This window comes from Miniopterus natalensis, chromosome 9, assembly GCF_054644295.1.
Source record: "Miniopterus natalensis isolate mMinNat1 chromosome 9, mMinNat1.hap1, whole genome shotgun sequence".
In the NCBI taxonomy this organism is placed as follows: Eukaryota; Metazoa; Chordata; class Mammalia; order Chiroptera; family Miniopteridae; genus Miniopterus; species Miniopterus natalensis.
This window is the reverse complement of record NC_142089.1, coordinates 26,756,666-26,778,334: the sequence shown is the minus strand read 5'-3', so window position 1 is coordinate 26,778,334 and position 21,669 is coordinate 26,756,666. Positions and strand designations below refer to the sequence as shown.

Here is a 21,669-nt window from a genome sequence, read left to right as displayed (position 1 = left end):
CCAAGATAGGAATCCACAGGAAAAAAAGTATATTCATGAATGGGATTCCTCTATTTAATACTAAGAACAGTCCCCAGGAGGGATTTCCAAGAAGGAGATTATAGCCATAATCACAACCATAATAGTAATAATCATCTACTTACAAGCTGCCTCTTCTTGGAAGGCTCAACTCCTTCTGAAAAATAAAACACAAACATGTTAGACAGAAAAAAGGACCCATCTAAGTCCTATAGGTCTGCACTAAATGTCCTAGGAGACCTATAGTATTATCTTAATAATGGCAAGGACTACATATATCTAAATGATAATCTTTTCCTTTGTCTCTTAAAGTTTAGTGAAATTTAAGTATCACCTCTTTATTCTTCCTTCCCCAAAGGAATGTCTCTTAGAATACTTGCGACACTTTCCCCACTAGATGGAACCATCTCGCCAGTGTAGATTTCCAGGCACTCCTTAGGCCAGCCATTAACTGCTGATGAATTGTAAAGGATTCATGCCATTAGCATCAGGGATATAAAAGGAATGAAATGAGATTTATTTTTTAATTAGAAGATATTTTATACAAATAAATATGTACAGAAAATAATATAACAAAGACATGACTACATGTACCACTGGCATGAGAAAGAATCCTTACAAAAATAGTTGGCGCCCCTGTGGCTTGCTTTCCAAATCTATCAAGTCCCACCTCCCACCAGCCCCCACTTAACAACTATTTTTTTTTAATGCTTTTTTAAAAATATATCTTTATTGATATCAGAGAGAGGAAGGGAGAGCGAGAGAGAGCAATAGAAACATCAGTGAGAGAGAGTCATTCTTTGGCTGCCTCTTGCACACCCCCAACTGAGGATCGAGCCCCCAAGCCAGGCCCAACTGAGGATCGAGCCCCCAAGCCAGGCATGTGCCCTGACTGGGAATCGAACCTCAATCTCCTGGATCCTAGGTCGATGCTCAACCACTGAGTCACGCCTGGCCAGGCTTAACAACTATTCTTAATTTTTGTTTATCTTTTCCATATGTGTCATATTTTATTACATATATATTCATTAATTATAAGTATTTTTTTAAAATTACATACAGCCCGGCTAGCATTGCTCAGTGATTGAGCATCGACCTAGGATCTAGGAATCATGGTTCAATTCCCCATCAGGGCACATGCTTGGGTTTCGGGCTTGAACCCCATTAGGGGGCATACAGGAGGCAGCCAATCAATGACTCTCATCACTGATGTTTCTATCTCTCTCCGCCTCTCCCTTCCTCTCTCTGAAATCAATAAAAATGTATTAAAAAAAATAAAAATAAACTTACATATACACAGTTTCAAAGTGTGTATGTTCATCTGCTGACATCTATCAACATTATAATTGGGGAGATTCACCTATGTGGATGTACACTTGACCCCTGAACAAAGCGGGGATTAGGGGAACCAACCACAGTCAAAAATCCGAGGATAACTTCTGACTCGCCCCAAAATTTACAGTTGTTCTTCAGTATACATAGGAGGTTAGTTCCAGGACTTTCCATGGATACCAAAATCCGAGGATGCTCAAGTCCCTTATATAAAATGACATAGAACAATGCATACAGTCAGCCCTCCATATCCACGGATCCCCATGGATAGAAAATACTGTTTTCCATCACAGTTGGTTGAATCCGTAGTTGGTTGAATCCACAGATGCAAAACCCAGGGATACAGAGGCCAACTGTATATTTACTAGGAAAAATCCACATATAAGTGGACCCATGTAATTCAAACCTGTGTTGATCAGGGTGAACTGCATTTCACTTTAGTTCATTCATCTTCAATACAATCATACAATCTATAAATACGCTAATATTTATTTACCCGTTCTCCAGTAAACGGAAACTTAATTTTCTTTCCATGTTTTTCTTCTCCATCAAAATAATGCTCCTATAAACATGCTTATATTTAATCTCATGAGCATATATTTTTTTAAAAAAGGTTTCTTAGGAGTATACACTAGATGTGGAACTGCTGAGTCATAAATTATCAGAAATTGCTCCCCCAAATTGCACCAATTTACCCTCCCCTCCAACATTCTGTAAGAGTTCTTCCCAGACCTGTCTCACAAACTCCTGACTAATTATAACTAATAACATACTCAAATTTCAAATCCAACACGCCCCAAACTGAACTTGTTCTTTCCACCAAAACTGACCATCTACAGCCTTTTCCCACTTCAGATGATGGTGACTGTATTCTTCTGGTTGTTCAGACCAAAACTCTGGATGTCTGGACTCCTCTGTTTTTCACATACCCCACACCCCATTCATCAGGATTTTAAATGGCTCTAACTTTAAAATACATCCAGAATACAAGCATTTGCCACTATCTCCACAGACATATACTTACACTCTTTTAAACAAAAATCTTAGATTTAGTCATATTTTAGAAATTGAAATTTGTTGGGGGAGTGTATTAAAATAATAGCATATACATATTATATATTATAGAATATACAATATTACATGTGTTGTTATATGTATTATATATATTATATATATTATATATATTTTTTGCCCCACAAAGACTAGGGCAACAACAAAATACATTAAACACATTAAAATTTCTGTAGTGAAATGTATGATAGCCACAGTAAATATGAAAACTCTAAAGCAGGGGTGGGGAACCTTTTTCCTGCCAAGGGCAATTTGCATATTTGTAACATTATTCAAGGGCCATACAAAATTATCAGCTTAAAAATTAGCCTGCTATATTTGGTCAAACATTTAACTAACTCACCCCTAATGTGATGGCTGGAACTGCTTCTCTTTGGTGAGGGCTTGGCAGGGCCAGACCAAATGATTTCTTTTATTATTGAGTTGTACTAGTCTGTCATATATGCTACATACAAGTCTTCTGACAGATATCTTTGATAAATATTTTCTCCCAGTCTGTGGCCTGACAACTGAAGTTATTAGTAATATCTATCTATTGATGAACAAAAGTTTTTAATTTTGATAATCAATTTGTAAATATTTTTTAATGGTTAATATTTTCAGTATCTTTATCTAAGAAACCCCTGCCCATGCCAAGGGCACAAAAACATTTTCCATTATTTTATTTCTAGAAGCTTTATTATTTTAGCTTTTATGTTTAGGTCTATGATCGATCCATTTGAATTAATTTTGTAAGATGGAATTATGGTTCTTTTTTCACATGGCTATCAACTTATTCCAGCACCATTCATTGTAAACACTATCTCCTCAACAGATGGCTTTCGTACCTTTGCTGAAAATCAAATTATAATAGAATTGGCTATTTCTGGGCTATCGGCTACACTGTTACTTATCTCTTTTTCCACTCTATGCCAGCACCACACTTTCTTGATTCTGTAGCTTTATATTAAGTATTGAACTCAGACCATGCAGTCCTTTAACTTTATTCTTCTTTTTCAAGATTGTTTTGGGTACTCTAAATTCTTCACACTGCCATATAAATTTTAGAATCAGATTATTAATTTTTACCAAAAATGCCTGCCAGATTATACACCAATTTGAAAAGAAATGATATTTTAATATTTAGTTTTCCAATCTTTAAACATAGTATTGCTCCATTTACTTAGATCTACTTTTTAATTGCTCTAAACAATGTTTTATAGTTTTTCAATAAAAAGATTGTACACTTCTTCTGTTAAGCTTATCCCTAACTAGATTTTTTTTTTTTTCTTTTAAATATATCTTTCTTGATTTCAGAGAGAGGAAAGGAGAGGGGGAGAGAGAGAAACATCAGTGATAAGAGAGTGATTGATTGGCTGCAGCCCGCAACCCGGGCATGTGCCCTGACTGGGAATCAAACCCCCGATCGCCTGGATCCTAAGTCAACGCTCAACCGCTGAGCCACGCCCGGCCGGGCCTAACTAGATATTTTTGAAGCTATTATAAATAAATTTTATTTCCCTTTCCAACTGCTTGCTTTAATACAGAAATGCAATCCATTATTTTTTAATCCTCACCTGAGGACATGTTCATTGATTTTTAGAGAGAGAAGGCGGGGGGAGAGACATCAGTGTGAGAGAGAAACATCGGTCGGTTGGCTCTAGGAACACACCATGACCAGAGATTGAACCTGCAACCTAGGTATGTGCCCTGACCAGGAATTGAACCCACAACCGTTTTGGTGTATGGGATGACACTCCAACCAACTGAGCCACCCAGCCAGGGCTGCAATTCATTTTTATATATTGAACTGTGTACCCCGCAACTTTGCTAAATTCAATACTAGTTGTAATGTTTTATAGATTACATACAATTTTTCTATAAAAATAACCATGGTCTCAATGAATAGTATTTTGCTTCTTTCCACTTTCTAGGATTGTCTGTGGTAGACATCCTTAGCTGTTTCTTATCTTATCACAGAGAGTTCAATAACCACTAAATATGATATTAGCTGTGGATGTTCCATAAATATTTTTATCAAATTGATAAAGTTCCCTATTCCTAATTTGTTTATAGTTTTTACTATGAATGGGTATTGATTTTGTCAAGTACCTTCTCTGGATATACTGAGAGGATTATATAGCTCTCCTCTGTTCCACTAATGTGGTAAATTACAGTAACTGATTTTCTAACACTAGCATTTCTGAGTTAAACACAACTTTGTCAAATATGTTGCTAGGTTTGTTTTGCTAATACTTTATTAATAATTTTTGCACCTATCTTCATGAGGGATAATGAACTCTAGTTTTCTTTTATTATAATTGCATTTGTCAGATTTTGGTATCACAATTATACTGGCCTCCTAAATGTAGCTGAGAAGCGTTCCTTCCTCCTCTATTTTCTCAAAGAGTTTGTATAAGGTTGGTGTTGTTTTCCTTAAATATTATAGTTTTTAATAAAATCATGTAGCTCTGGAGGTTTTTAGAATTTTTTTTAATATATATATTTTTTTATTGATTTCAGAGAGAGGAAGAGAGAGAGAGAGAAACCTCAATGATGAGAGAGTCATTGATCGAGCCCGCAACCCGGGCATGTGCCCTGACCGGGAATCGAACCCTGATCGCCTGGATCCTAGGTCGATGCTCAACCGCTAAGCCACGCCCGGCTGGGCAGTTTTTTGCATTTTTGCATCTATATTAATAAGTAAAACTGGCCTATGTACTTTCTTTTCTCAAATAATCCTTATCAGTTTTGGCGTCATGGTTATACTATCCTCATAAAATGTGCAAGGGGAGTATTTCCTCTTTTTCTACTTTCTGAAACAACCTATATAAAACTGAAAATATTCTCTGAATCTACATGACAGTTTTAGATTCTTAAAGAATTTAAATGGGTAACATGGTGGATATTTAGAGGCAATAATAATAAACAAAACGTCTATAAAATGCATATGTGACCCTCTCTGAAACCCTTTATAGGCACAGAAATGCATTCATGGAAATCCATCCCTTCAGACTTCCTTACCCATTCCTTGCACCTACACAAAAGCCCGCATTTGCAAGATGGATGCCCAGGGCTCCAGATCAGTATATGTTCTGTGCCAAGTTCTCTGGTACCATAAAGGCAGGCCTAAGGCAAAGTGGAACAAGAAGTGGTCTCCAATCAGATAAAGGTACTCCAAGTAACAACGATTTCCTAATCCTCCCTTTCCCAGGGAATATTCATAGCAGGTTGAGGAGGAAAGCTACATAATCAGAAAGTTTGGCTGAGGTTAAGAGCAATCTCATTTAGGAAAATAACTAAATTCTCTGACTCATCACTTTCTCTTAGAAACTAGGACGGTAATATCGGACAATACATTACAACATCAGGTGAAGCCTGTCCCGCTCAGCCTTCTAGGATATACTAGTTATCCTTCGATTCTCCATATCCTTCACAATCTTCCATTAGCTTCCAATTAGCATTTTGAACATATTCAAATCTATCCCACACTGAGATATGGGGAAATTTTTTCCCCTTATTACACATCCTCCTACTAACACTGCCTTATCATTTCTTTTTCCCTTCCCAATTCTTCCCAGCCACAATTCTTGAACGAGTTGTCTACACTCCCTATCTCCAAATTCTCATTCTATTCATTTTTCAACACACTCCAAGTATCCCCAGATCTTACCACCCTGTTAAAACCATTCTTGCCAGGTTACCAATCGTCTCTATGTAAAGAACCTCCACTGCATTTTTAGTCCATCATTTCTTTCTTCTTGAAAGCTCAGCAGCATCTGATAGTATCATTCATTCTTCTGTCTTGAAAGACTTCTTTCCTTGAAACCACATTCTCGTTTTTCCTCTTATCTCTGAAAATACTACTCAAACACCATTGCAGGCTCTTCCTTTACCACCTTGGACCCTTAAATGTTGATTGTCCTTAAAGCTCTGCCTAGAACTCTCCTCTCTTCACACATTTAACAGATGACTCCCAAATTTGTATCTCCATCCCAGATCTCTCTCCTAAGCTCTATAGGTTTATGTACAACTACCTTGTCCTTACCACGACTAAAATACTCAACTTATCTCTACTCAGTCGTGCTCCTCCTGCTTTCCATTTCAGTGACAATCCCACCAAATCCCGAGTCATTCTTGATTATTCACTTTTCTCTCACCCTACACGTCCAATTACTCATCAAGCCCTACCAGTCTACCTTCGAAATATCTATCTTTAGTCATCAATTTCACTTTATCTCCACTAACATGTCCCCAAGTCCAAGCCAGCATCATCCTGTAACATCCTCCTAATTGGTCTCCTTTTAATTTAACTTTGTTCACCTTAACTTTTAATGTTATGTAATGTAAATATCATGTAATTAATATCTGCTTTCTAGGTAACACTGTGAATTTAATAAATCAAACACTGCAGTCAAAAAGATCTTTTTTAAATTGGGTCATTCCTCTTCTTAAAACTCGTCAGCCCGGCCAGACGTGGCTCAGCGGTTGAGCGTCGACCTGAATCCAAGTGATCGGGGTTCGATTCCCGGTCAGGGCACATGCTCAGGTTGTGGGCTCGATCAATGACTCTCTCATCATTGATGTCTCTATCTCTCTCTCTCCCCCTCCTTTCCTCTCTCTGAAATCAATAAAAATATGTTAAAAAAACAACAACAAAAAAACTCATCAATGAATAAAATCTAAAATCCTTTCTGTAGCCTACAAGGTACTGGCTGCTACCGCCTACCTCTTCAGGATCGTTTACACAATTCTCCAGTCTTGTAGTCTGATCCCTTAGACATGCAATACTCACACTCATCTACAGGTCTTCATACCTGTTGTTCTCTCCCCCTGAAATTCTTTTCTATATCTCTTTTATATATTGTTGGACCTTAGCTTTCCTCTGGGAAGATTCCCCTACACAGTTTCCCCAGCCTTCCCTATATAATTCCAACTCTTGACTGTAATTAGTTGCTTAATTGTCTGTTTTCTGAGACTGATTGTTAGCTTGGAGGAGAAGAGGTCAGTCTTGCTCAGAATGACATTCCTAGCATCCAGCACAATACCTGATCTAGTAGGTATCAAATGAATATTTTATGAGTAAATCAATGTATCAGTCAAGTAAGTAAATGGTACTTACTGATATCACTATCATCATTAAGGCTAACAACAGGGAGTTAACATTGATGACAACTGTCAACTGCAATTAGGTGAGCAAAAGAGGCTTTACTGGAGAAAGGACATACTCTGTCACTTACTTACTGACAGTCTTCTGGCTGGTAGCTAGCTATTCCAGTGATTTTTTTTTTCCCAGTGATTTTTTTTTTTTTAAATGCTTTCAGGCCCTGGCCAGGTGGCTCAGTTGGTTCAAGTATCATACCGTACACCAAAAGACTTCGGGCTTAATTCCTGAGCAGGGCACATACCTAAGCTGTGAGTTCGATCCTGGTCAGGGCATGTACGATGTTTCGCTCTCACATCAATGTTTCTCTTTCTCCCTTCCTCTCTTAAAAAAAAATGAATAAAAATATACCCTTGGGTAAGGATTAAAAAAGTAAAAATGCTTTCAGGAGAGAAAAACATTACTTACCAAAGATATCTACTTTAATGCCATTTACTAACTGGCCTTAAAACAACCATTATCTCTAAAAACAAGTACCTCCTCAGCTCTGGCAGCAAATAAATCTGCTGGAATGCACAAAAACCTCCCTTTCCATGTAGCAAATGAACCATTACTACTCCTCTGGGCATTATAGTGTGTTAGCTCCATTTATTCACACTTGAGTGTTAGTCTATCTTGAGGTAAGGAGCCAAGGGGAAAATCAGTGTATATGCAGCTATGGCTCACCCATGAAACTCTAATGTATTTCACTCTTCTTGTTCTATTTGCTTGTTTCATTAAATTCACATCGTCATCTTGAGAACAGGTTCCAAGAATGGAGTATTTATTGTACAATAATACTAAGAAACATGGGAAGGCAAACAAAATTTGAAGTTTAGAAAGCTAGGTTCATGTTATGGCTCAATAATATATAATTTTTGTGGCCTGGGATTTCACCTACCCATAACGCTTAGCTCTAGTGCTTGTAAAGGTCAAATAAAATAATGTATGTAAAAGTATATTATTCTATACATTGTGACACAAATGACATGTTCTCATTTGAGTTTGAATGATACTAACAGGATATTTTAAAATTAATTTTTCTGTAATATTTTAAACAATAATAAAATTTAAAAATAAAAATAAAAATAAACAAATTAATTTTTCAATTGCAGTAGACCTAACAGGCTATTTCTACATGATATAAAATACTCAGAGTTCAAGAGTCAGAAAAACACTTAAACACAGTTCTACTACATACTTTGCTCATAAAATCTTGGTCAGTCATTAAACCTTTCTAAATCTCATTTTTCTTATCTGCACACCTTGAAACAAAAATACCTACTTTGCCTATCTCATAAAAATTACTCCAAGGGCCCTGGCCAGGTGGCTCCGTTGGTCGGAGCATCATTCCGTACACCAAAAGGTTGCAGGTTCAGTTCCCTGTCAGGACACGTACCTAAGCTGTGGGTTCCATCTGGGTCAAGGTGCATACAGGAGGCAACCAAGTGACGTTTCTCTCTCCCTCTCTCTCTGGAATCAATAAACATATCCTTGGGTAAGGATTAAAAAAAAAAGTTACCCCAGGCTAGAATAAGCAAATATATTTAAAAGCTTAAGGTTCTCATATAAAGCGATGCTCCACACCACGAAATAATAATGATACCACTACACACCTGTAAGAATGGTCAAAACCTAGAACACTGACACCACCAAATGCTGGGAGGGTGTGAAGCAACAGGAACTCTCATACACTGCCGGTAGGAATGCAACATAGTACAGCCACCTGGGAAAACAGTCTGGCAGTTTCTCCCAAAACTAAACATAGGGTGCAGAAACTGTAATCCTTGGTATTTACCCAAAGAAACTAAAAACTTATGTCCACACAAAAATCTGTAATGAGTGTTTATAGCAACTTTACTCATAATTGCGAAAACTTGGAATGCAACCAAGATGTCCTTCAGTAGGTGAACAGATAGATAAACTGTGGTATACCAAGAGAATGGAGTATTACTGAGCACTAAAAAGAAATGAACCATCAAGCCATGAAAAGCCATGGAAGAAAGGTAAATAAATGAAAAAAGCAAATCTGAAAGAGCAACATATCATATAACTCAAACTATATGACCTTCTGGAAAAGACAAAACCATGAACATAGTAAAAAAATCAGTGGTTGCCAGGGGTGGGGGAGGTGGAGGTGAACAGGCAGAGCACAGAGGATTTTTAGGGCAATGAAAATACTCTGTATTATAATGATGAAATATATGTCATTATATATTTGTCCAAACCCACAAAATATGTAACACCAAGAGTGAACCCTAAGGTAAACTATTAACTTTTTGGGTTATAATAATGTGTCAATATAGGGTCATCGTTGGTAAAAAACGTACCATTTTGGTGAGTGATGTTGATAAAGGGGGAGGCAATTTATGTGTGGAGGCAGAGGGCACATGGGAAATCTCTGTGCCTTCCTCTCATTTTTGTTGCAAAGCTAAAACTGTTCTAAAAAAAAAAAAGTAGTCTTTAAAAAAACTGCCCAAAAAAAAGCTTAAGGTTTGAAGGTTTGGATTATCATTAATACTAAGGAGTTGCATTTTTCTAATCAGACCTGCCTGTGCAAGGCTCTAAAGCTAATTCATGAGGTGCTACTCTCTAAAAACTAACTCTAGCCCTAAAAAAACTCAAGAATATATTGCTTAGCGTCTCTAAAATTTTACTATTTTGGATCCCTCCAACTGACAAACTTTAATACTCCCTGCCAAAGATGTTATTTCCCAAAGAGCTTAAAGTAATGTCTGGCTACAATGAACAAAATAAAAATTTTTGAATTATATTCTGAAGTGGCAAAGGAGCTGTACATATTAAATTCTAGAAAAATAACCACTCGCTCCCTTTCACTTATCCACAAAGCAAACTTCTAAAAGTATTCCATACAAAATGAGATGGTGTTCACAGGGGGAATCACTGTCTATATATGTGCATTACTCATTATTCACAATGACTAAACTCATAAAATATTTCCCAAGAGAAGACAAAGGCCAAGTGTTCAAAGGCAGAAACCACTACCCCCACAAATAAATATGCAAGCCAAGAGTCACAAGGCTGATGTTTGTCCTTTATATCAATAGTCACCAGCATGGAGATGACTGTGGGTCAAAGCTGTCTCTGCCTGAGGCAGCTCCCTCCCTGAGTCTCTCTCACACTTTCTACTTAAATTCTCACTCATATTCATTCATTCATTAACTCATTTATTCATTCTTCTTCCATTGCAGTAGCAGCACTCTTCCCAGAGAAGGAAATTAACAAGCTCCAAGAAATATAACTCAACCTTACATTCCACTGGAAGTGAATGAAGAATTTAAAATCAAGTGGGGAGAAAAAGGCATTCTCCACCACTGAAAAACTGGATATTTCTTTACAGAACTTGTAATTAAACACATAAAGTGTGACTAACATACGTAACTGCCTGGGGTGAGAATAGGGGTGCAGAACAGCATTCTAGGGCCCACTCAGAATCTACTGCCAATGACAATACCATCCTGTACTTCAGTGTCTCACTGAGTAAAAAGAGAAAAATATATTTAACTCTTTATTGAAATACAGTACTAATGACAAAACCAACCTGTACTTCAGTGTTCCACTGAGTAAAAGAAAACAAATATATTTAACTATTTATTAAAATACAATATAAATACAGGAAAGTACACATAGCATACAACTCAAAAACTGAACACACCAGTGTAACCAACCAACAGGCAGATTTTTAAAAAATGAATATTACCATCAACCTAGAAGCATTCTCATGCCCCCCCTTCCACTGAAAAACTGGATACAGAACTTGTACCTATGACACACACACCCCTCCCCCCCGAAAACCATCTTGATTTCTAACTTTATTGATCAGTTTTGCTGTTTTGGCATTTTCTTTACATTGAATATACAGTATATACTCTTTTGTATCTAACACTTCCGTTCAACGTATGTCTAATTTAAGTCCCAGAAAGCAAAAAGTAAATGAAGAAATTACAATATTTTAATAATGGCTAAGAAATTTCCAAAATTAAACAATAGAAATGAATAGACATTTAGAAGAAGCACAATGTACCCTAAGGATTAATTTTTTAAAAATCCAGACCATGTAAATGATAGTAATACTGAAAAACACCAACTACAAAAAAATCTTCAGAGCCAGATAAGATCCATAAACCTTTGAAGTAATGACAGTTAGAGTGGCAATATGTTTCTCAATGATGGAAACCAAAAGATAGCTAAATAATATGTACAAAGTGTGAAAGAAAATGACTATCAACTAAAATTGTGTACCTATACAAACTATCTTTCAAGATCAAAGGCAAAATAATAACATTTAAATAAACATACGCATTTGCTACCAACATACCTATGCTAAAAGAATGTCTAAATGATATACTTTAGGGAAAAGAAAATTGATTCCAAAAATAAAGCCCAAGACTCAAAAAGAAATACTGAGAAAGAAAACTAGTAAACTGCCCTGGTCGGTGTGGCTTGGTGGTTAGAGTATCAGCCCTCTTACCAAAGAGTCATGGGTTCAATTCCCACTCAAGGGCACATGTCTGAGTTGTAGGTTCAATCCCAGCCAGGCAGGGTACGTGCAGGAAGCAACCAATCTATATGTCTTTCTTACATCCATGTTTCTCCCCCCCATCCCTTCTCCCTCTCTCTCTCTCTCTGAAAAGCAATGGGGGGAAAATATCCTTGGGTGAGGATTAACAAAATAAAAATTAAAAATAAACAAAAAAGCAAAAGTCCTGAGTGGCTATAACATAGAATAGGAATATATGAAACAAAGGAAAAAGAAGAGGAACACAGATAAAATAAATCATTCAATTTTCAAAGCTATCTAATTTACTGACATGAAAATATTCAGTGGTACTAAGGACTGGTGAGTACAAATTGCAAGTTTTCTTGACTTTTATCAAACTTCCCTCAAAAAAACCGCACGAAATTTAGAACATCAGAAGGAAATTATTAGGTTACAATTTCATCATCTTTTATTTATTTATTTTTTTAAATATATTTTGTTGATTTCAGAGAGAGGAAGGGAGAGGGGGAGAGAGAGATAGAAACATCAATGATGAGTGAGTTGTCATTGATCGGCTGCCTCCTGCACGCCCCCAACTGGGGATCGAGCCTGCAACCCAGGCATGTGCCCTGACCGGGAATCGAACCACGATCCCCTGGATCCAAGGTCGATGCTCAACCACTGAGCCATGCCCAGCTGGACTACGGCTGGTTCTTAAAGATTTTGCTTTTAAGGGCTAAAGTCTAAACTGAATTACATTTTGTATGATGATCATAATTTATTAGGATAGTCATTTTCAAAATAAAAAAATTCCAGGCCTGGCCGGTTTGGCTCAGTGGTTAGAGCATCAGCCCTCAGACCGAAGGGTCCTGGGTACAATTCAGGCCAAGGGCACGTACCTTGGTCACAGGCTATGTCAGGGTGCGTGTGGGAGGCAACCAATCAGTGTGTATCTCTCATATCAATGTTTCTCTCTCTCGCTCTCCCTCTCTCCCTCCTTTCCACTCTCTCTGAAAAGCAATGGAAAAAATACCTTCAGGTGAGGACTAAAAAAAAAAAATTCCAGCTCGGGCCTGGCAGCTCAATTGGTTGGAGCACTGACCCATACACCAAAAAGGTTACAGGTTTGATTCCCAGGCAGGGCACATACCTAGGTTGCAGGTTGATGTTTCTGTCTCTCTTTCTCTCTCTCTCTCCCCCTTCCTCTCTCTCTAAAATCAATTAACATATCAGGTGAGGTTTAAAAAAAAAAATTCAAGAAATTTTTATCAACAATAATGCTTCCCAACATGCATTATGTTGTCATATGTTCTCCAAAATAATTAAGTATCCCTGAACAATGGCACTTTAAGTACTCTCATTTTTGAACATCAAAGGCAATAAAAGAGGTAAGAAACACTACACAATTCTCCTGAGAGCAATAATTTTATGAGAATAACAAATATTCTCAATTCAGAACCTGGGAAACTGGGTTCTCCGTACAATGAAAACTGATTACTGTGTCTGCCTTATGGGTAAATACTTAATGTGAAAATGATAGCACCAAGAGAGTAGATAATAAAAATTTGTTTATTGTGGCTAATCATTTGACCTTTCAAAGTTAAATAAAATCACCTCCCATAAAGTTGATTGGGAAATAAGGCAAATATAAAAGTGCCTTCTTCTATTCACAAGGAACTTCAACTTCAAAAATCTCTCACTGGCGATGCTCCAAAACTAGCAGTAGGATGAGAGTCCATTTTTAACCATAAGGAAGACCCAAACCAGAACTTCTCTTCATGTGAAACAATGTCAAATCCTACAAAGAAGGGAGGCTGCTCTAGTTTAAAAGAAAGATGCTCATACATAATCTCCCAGATGCTATAGTGTGTGACCATGCAGGATGAAACCACTACAGCTTTTTTTTCTAGTAAGTAAGAAGCCAACTTGAGAATGAAGCCAATACACAGAGCAGAGAAGCTGAGCAAAAGACACTAGATTACCCAAGTCTGAAACTCACCCAAACTCTTTCCATATTTTAAGTCAATACACTCCCTTAATACTTAAATTACTCAAAGTCAAGTTTTCTGTTTCAGTTCAGAGTATCCTAACCTATACACCTAGCCCAGCCACTTACAAGTTGTCTGTCCCTAAGGAAGTTACTGAGCTTCACATATCTAAAAAAAATGACCAATCAGAAAATCCCCCACCACCTCCACTGCTATCACCCCCTCCATCCATTACATCTTTTTGCCTCTTTTATCACAACAGTCTCATAACTGGTCTTCCTGCTGCAGCCCTTACCTCTATAGTGTACTCTCAACATGACAGTGGAATATAGAAGGGAAAGCATTGAGTTTTTCAAAATCTGGCCATGGTTATATGGCTAGAATATGGCAGAGCTATAATCTGAACCAATCTTCTGTTCCTTCTTTAAAATTATCTGCACTTGAAAATCCAGACAATACTATAGTTGGTATCAATGTCATGATGACTAAATGAAAACTATAGCCTAGCAATGTAGGATACAATAAATGCATTATATACTATACTGCTACCTCCCAGGAAACCTGGCAAAGAAAGTTGGAAGGTCGCCCCAGCCAGTTTGGCTCAGTCTTTAGAGCATCAGCCCATGACTGAAGGGTCCTGGATTCAATTCTCGCCAAGGGAGAGTATCTGGATTGCAGGTTCAATCCCCAGCCCTGGTTGGGGCATGTGTGGGAGGCAACCAATCAATGTGTCTCTCTCACATCGATGTTTCTCCCTCCCTCCCTCTCTCTCTTCCTTCCACTCTCTGAAAAAACAATGGAAAAAATGCCCTCAGGTAAAGATTTAAAAAAAAAAAAGGTTGGAGAGTCAAAGTAGGTTGTTTCTTGGCTGATTTTCTGGAAAACTATGAGGAAGTCCACCTCACCAAAAAGCAGTTATTGAAGCCCAAACATCTCATTGGATTTTCATCTTCTAATATGAAGTTACCCAGCAGATTACCTGTACCACTGGTACACTTTCGTTTTTGTGTGTTTATGGACATAAATCTAAAACTAACTTTTAAAGTTTTACATTATAAGTTACCTATTTAAAACAAACAACCTAAACTGCTGTTTTTCAAACATTACTTCTATTTCAGAACGTTCCAATGCAATCTTCTGGAGAATAAACTTTAAAGTAATAAAGAGGGGGAAAAGGAAGTGGTAGAAAAATACCCTCCAGTGCTATGTAATCTGCAATTTGGAATTCCTGTTAGATAGAAACAAAGACTCAGAGGAAGGGCATCAGTAAACAGGGTAGCAGATACTGGAGACTGATTCAGTACACAGGAGAAAATAATTGATTTAACACAAAACAGGAACAATAAGTGAAAATACTCCCATTTAACAAATAGGATTCCCTTTCTGAATCCTAGCATCTGAAAGAGAAATAAAGATATAAAGAGGCAATGCATTAAATGTGCTTACAAAGCCAACCATTTTTAAAAAGCTACTTGAACATACATCACTATTTATTAGAGATCTTCTGAATACTTTATAAATACTTCTCAAAATCCTAAGAAGTCAATTGACACATCTTAACTGAACCAACCAACATAAGAAATTAAAATAAGGTATTAATGCCCAGGTGGTGTAGCTCCGTGGTTGAGCATCAACCCATAAGCCGAAAGGATGCTGGTTTGATTCCCAGTCAGGGCACATGCCAGGGTTGCGGCTCAGGCCCTGGTGGGGGGCATGCAGGAGGCAGCCAATCGATGTTTCTATCCCTCTCCCTTCCTCTCTTTCTAAATTCAATTAAAAAAATAAAAATTAAAAATAAGGCATTAACTTTTAAAGCCTGGTCATAATGAACAACTGCTGAACTCAGTGAGTGTTCTCAGTGGACTCTGAATGGTTACAATGCTATTAATAAGAAGCACAAGTAATGATGATAATAATAACAACTACCAATCCTATACATTTTCTTTAACACTTTAAAGAAACCAAAACAATATTAATTCATGATCATTAAAAAGACCCTAGGTGCTTTGTACAAAAAAAAAAAGTGCTTTACAAATATCAAACAAAGTAAAAACAAAAGAAATAGGTACATTTCATTACAGGGGATTGTTTTATACTGAAAGCTTCATTATGCCAATCCTTAAAACATTCAATGATGGACTAAATAAAGTTTGCTTCGTCTTAATTAATAAGACTAAAATGGGATGATCTACTTTACAAAGTATGAAAAAATTAATGATCAAACTTAAGAGGATTGTGGTGTGCATTCTTTCAGTGCTAAGGGCATTCATTAAAATTCAGCTGAAGATTGCCTATCATCCTCTCCATTTTCCCCTTCATTGTTGTATCTTACTTACCTTTTCCTATGCCAGATTACCCAAGACTTAAGGGGAAGGCTTCCGAAACAAGTGTCAGATATATGGCTATTATATAGGGCTCTACTGTATGTACATCTGCATGCAGTGATAATTTAGAAAAGTTCTTAAAACTGTGTAGAGTCAAACATACATTACACATATATGTCAATTAAGAGGGGCAAAATGGAGAGAAAGGCACAGTGGTCAGGAACAGAATGTTTACTAAAAACATTGTTTACTATAAACAATCTGCCAACAGTAATGTCTGCTATCCAAAATTAGGGTCGCATCCAGCACACATCTGATTTAATTGCTCCAATCACTTAATATAATGTCAGTAAGCCCAAGCAGCATTTTTTTCTATCAAAGTAGAAAGATCTTAAACAATTTTTCTAATTACAACTATACATGATGGAATAAAGAACTTAGTGGCATACTACCCTGCTTCAAATAAATAAAATAAAATTGAAGCAATCTGTTTAGTATATTTTCAAAAGACACTCAGAGGAAGGAGATCAGTAAAAAGACTCTGTTACTCACCTGTAACCCTCTCCTTCGTAGAATACTGGAATCATCCATAATAGATATCAGACAAAAAAAAGCCACTCCCCAAACAGTCAACTACTAGTTACTACTTGCTTACTGCTGGGTAAGGAGGCAAACAATCAATCCCAGTCTCCATGCTGTGCCCACTAACTACCGCTCCACTAAACCAGTTCTCTCAGTTCAGCGTGAGTAGACAATCACTGCCTCACATCAGTGCCACGTCTTTCTTCACAGCAGTATAGACAGATCTCATCGGAATCACCACCAAAACTGGGGAAAATATTTCATATTTGTTTTTCTTTTCCATACATACCCCTCTGGTTGAAAATATCTGAAGTACCAAGAAAAGGACAAAGGTTCAAAAAAAATTCCAACCTTTGATATCCAGACTTCACTGCTTATTAAAAAGATTTGACAAACAAAACAAGAGAGTCTCCACCTACGGCTACTAAGCTTATAAAATCCATGTCACGTTTTCCTTTCCAAAAACAAAACCACTCCCCATGTTTTTAAAAAGGTAACAATTCTTCAGAAATACAAAGAAAAACATATTCTGATGCCTGTATTTTAGGCTTAGGCTGATATAAAACCCGTTATTGTTTTGACTAAGTCGGCAAAATTCCTTTCATCCTTTGTACAGACAAAGCAAATGTCAGATTCTTTCGATACTGTCACAGGCTCTTTTGTTTCTTTATCTCTAGATGCGCTGTTCTTCACTTCTTGGACAATCACGAAAGCCTCTTTCTTCAGAAGCTTAGATCACTGCTAAGGTCTGCTCCCCTGCTCTTTTATGTCTGGAGGGGGCTAGTACATATGTGGTGAGCTCTGAGCATGGACGAATTCACTCATCTATTCATTGCTGGCAGTACTGTCACAGGAAAAGCTCCCCATTCCATCAGACTTCTAAAAGGACACAGCATGGAATAGAAAAGTCTAGTTTTACCCAGGCTTTAATAATCTCAGAATCATTTCTTTGCTGACTGGCTGCCAAATTTAAAGATGCTTCTAATCTCTTAATTTATAACTTAAAACAAATTTTTTTTAGAGCTCAAGAGTGAAAGGTTAGCTCTCATGATATGATTTTGTCATTTAAATGCTCCAAAAGCAATGTTTTAAACTTTCCAATTCTATAGTAATCACCAGAATCCTAGTAAAGACAGGAGGAAAGTGAGGAAAGTTGGTGATTTTTCTAATGAGTCACAGTAAAAAAAATTGTTAGCAAAGGCAGCACTGTATTTTTAGGAACACATTACCTACCAATTTACAATTGTTGTTCTCCAAATTATACAACATATTATAAATTATGCACTCACTGAAGGATTTCAAGAGATATTAATCCAAATTTCCTAATTTGAGAAATAAAGGTACACATAAAGCACCCTGAATCAGGCTGTTGTTATACACTCCTAGGAATAAATATAGCAATAACTATAGAATGGATTCAGTCTGCATCTAACGAGGAGGAAAAGCTGCCCCTCTTATAATTATGGCAGCTGTACCAACAGTCTGGGGCTTAAATGAAGGTCTATTTACAAAATCTTTTTCTGGTCTTACAGCTGACTTAGTCACAAGAGCTAGCCACATTGCTGAAAATAGCACAGAAAGCAGGATCCATCTCCCGTTCATTCAGCAAAAAAACTTCTAATCCTTAACATAACCAGTATGGTCTTTCATTGTGAGAGCTAATAAATCCACATCTCCATGGACTCTTTCCATCTGCTGCTTTAAACAACTAACAGCTGGATTATGTCCATGGGGAAAACAAACATAAGACCTGAAGAGACAGCTTATTTGCATAGGGTGTGCTATCCACTATATGAGTGTCTGCAAAGTCACAGGTTTTTAAAGCTATAGAACCTCTCTATCAAAAGATTGTATTAACTAACTGAAAAATACATATATTCATCAGCAGAGAGGAAGTAGGAGTGAGCCTCTAATCCATTCATCCTTGTGGAAATATACATGGTACATTCTGATAAACTATTCAGACCAGCAATTCATAATTCAAACTCTCCATTCATTTACTAATTCAGGTATAATTTATTATGCCAAGCAATAAGACGGGCATGGGGAAAAATTACCAAGATTAAAATTACCCATAAACTAATAATTTAATTCTATTCTAGAAGAGCTCAAATTCAATGGGAAAGCCAAATGCAAAAATGTAATTATGATACAATGTGAAAAGTATAACAAAGTGCTAAAGGAGTGTCAAAGTTGGCTCAATTCATTACAAGGGGAAATCTACAAAAAAGGCTTCTAATGAAAGTGTCATCTGGTCACTGAAACTAATACTATACGATCTATCAGCCCTTGGTCTAGACAGTCTTCCTTACCTAAAGTATACACAGCTTAAAAATCTTCAACCAGTCCTCACTAAAAAAAAATGAGGTTAAAAAAAAAGGAAACTCCTCCTCTTGACATTCAAAGCATCCCCTAACATGGAAACAACAGATTTCATATCCACTACTACCTTAGTGTAACCTTAGCTTTCCAATGAGAAAGAACAATGCACTGTTTCCTGAACACATCCCATCCATCTCCATCTCATATTCTTTGTAATTAAACAGGGATACAATCATCCATCTTAAACAACATACATCAATGCTTCTTAACCTTTTTCAATACCTCTAATGACAAAGTATGCACCCTGCCCAAAATTTCCTGCCACAATCTGGTTTCTTTAAGGCCTCATGTTTTATTCTTAAAATTCATACAAATTTTGCATTCTTCTCTCTAAAAAAACCTTTATTTTTAATATTAAAATATTTATAAATACTAATTAAATTGCAGGTTACTAAAGACGAGTAACCATAGAGGTAAGAGGAAAATAAAGACTGTGAATGCCATTAAAGAAGCCAAGAAAAGAGTGTTCGGGAAAGGCTGAACAGTAACAAATGATGCCAAGAGACCCATCATCAAACAACACTCTTGAATTTACTGACTTGGAAGTCACTGGTGCCCTTGGTAAGAACAGTTTCAGGGGTAGATGGGTAATAGCAGCAGAAGGGCAACTGCAGTGGGTTGCAGGATAAGAAGATGAGGAAATAAAGATGGCAAATCTAGACATCTCTTCCAGCTTCCACTTAACTCTTCTCTATCCTTCACAGCCAAATTTCTGCCCCCAAAAAAGTTATTCTTGAAAATAAATGGATGGGATTCCAAGCATGAACAGAGATAGGAGGACAACTATTTCTTCCATTATAGAAGAAAAGTGGGTATAGGAAACAAAATATCTGTAACTTTAATGGTAAAAAATCTAAAAACATCTCCAAATTATAGCTATTTTCTCTGTGAAATAAGGAAATCAGGAGAGAGCAAAGAGATTGGAGATTTGAGAAGGTCAAAGAAAATTTGAAACAAAATGTAGAGAACAGGGTGAGATAATTCAAGTACAACTGGCAAGCAATCTTGAGGACTGGCTGACATTATTCATCATAATTTTATGGTGCCACCAATCTGCTCCATGTGTGGCTTTCTTCAGTAGACTACACTAACACAAAGGCAAAAGATTCCTATAAATATTTACCAGATGGATTGACAAAAAATGGGGAAAAAGATTGTAACATTAACTAAAGAGTTAAAGAGTGAATGGACCATGGAATCTAATCTAAAAAGGGAGGAAAGATTAAAAAACCTATTCAGGTTTTCTGATTCTTCCTGATTCAGTTTTTTATGTTCTCACTTATATTTAAAATCTAACGAATGAAACAGATCCAGAGACACAGAAGCATGGAACAGACTGACAAATCTCAGAGGGAAAGGGGGGGGTCGGTGGGGAGAAATTAATCAAAGAACTTATATGCATATATGCATAACCCATGGACATAGACAATAGTGTGGTGAAGGCCTGGGGAGGGAGGCATGGATGGGAGGTGGAAGGGATAAAAGAGGGATATCTGTAATACTTTAACAATGAAGATAAATTTTAAAAAAAGAAAGAAATTAGGATCAATAGAAGTGCTGATAAGCCTAAGAACTGGTATATTTTAAGAATAACTAAATGAGGGAGCTAAAAGCCTATCAAGTTGTAGTAAGGAAGTTATCCAGCATTATGATTTTAGGGAGGGTGAGGATGTCAGAGTATGGTCCTAAAGTGGGTGCTTGAGTGGACTAGAAATGATGATGAGGCCAAGTAACTGTGATGTCAGGATATTAGGAAGATCCGCAATGGTTGCTGAAGATAAAGACAATAAAGATAATGGCAAGAGTTGAGAGGAGTAGGAAGACTTATGCCTGATGACAGTACCTACCATAAAAGGGGAGGGATAATTAGGAGGTTAGTAAAAACAGCAGTCAAGAAGGGAAGGGTTTACACATATGGACTAATAAGAAAAATTACCCTAATAGTTCACACTGAATCCTCCTTCAAATAAACTTGATTTATAAACGATGTGATAATTTAGCTGAAATGCCTTATTTTATAACTGGGTAAATTAGGACCCAAGAAGCACGTAACCTGCTCAGAAATTGCAGGAACTTAAACTCATGTTTCTGCTAGAACATGCAGCTTTCTAGAGAACAGATGGGGGAGGGTTTCTTGTCCCAGAAAGAATGAGTAGAACAATTTCATCAGCTTCTCTACTATCCATTAATTTGGTGTTAATAAGACTATTTGAGAATGACTCACCATGAATCGCAGAGATTCCAGGTTCTGTGCTTTGCGCTGCATAAAATGTCATATGCAGTGACTGTGACAGGCTTAGTGAAAATGCCCCTCAGAGACTTCCTTCAGGACTTAGTTTGTAATAAAAG

At 37.0% G+C, this 21,669-nt stretch overlaps 1 protein-coding gene across 3 annotated transcripts in view; it reads right to left on the bottom strand.

Annotated features, from left to right (window-relative positions):
* MAST2 (microtubule associated serine/threonine kinase 2) overlaps positions 1-21,669 on the bottom strand; it is a 129,196-nt gene that overhangs the window by 80,725 nt on the left and 26,802 nt on the right. For all 3 annotated transcript variants that reach the window (XM_087820403.1, XM_016199271.2, XM_016199273.2), the window contains exon 4: positions 144-175. In XM_087820403.1, coding sequence (XP_087676529.1) covers positions 144-175 — 32 coding nt within the window. The remainder of the gene's footprint in view (positions 1-143; positions 176-21,669) is intronic.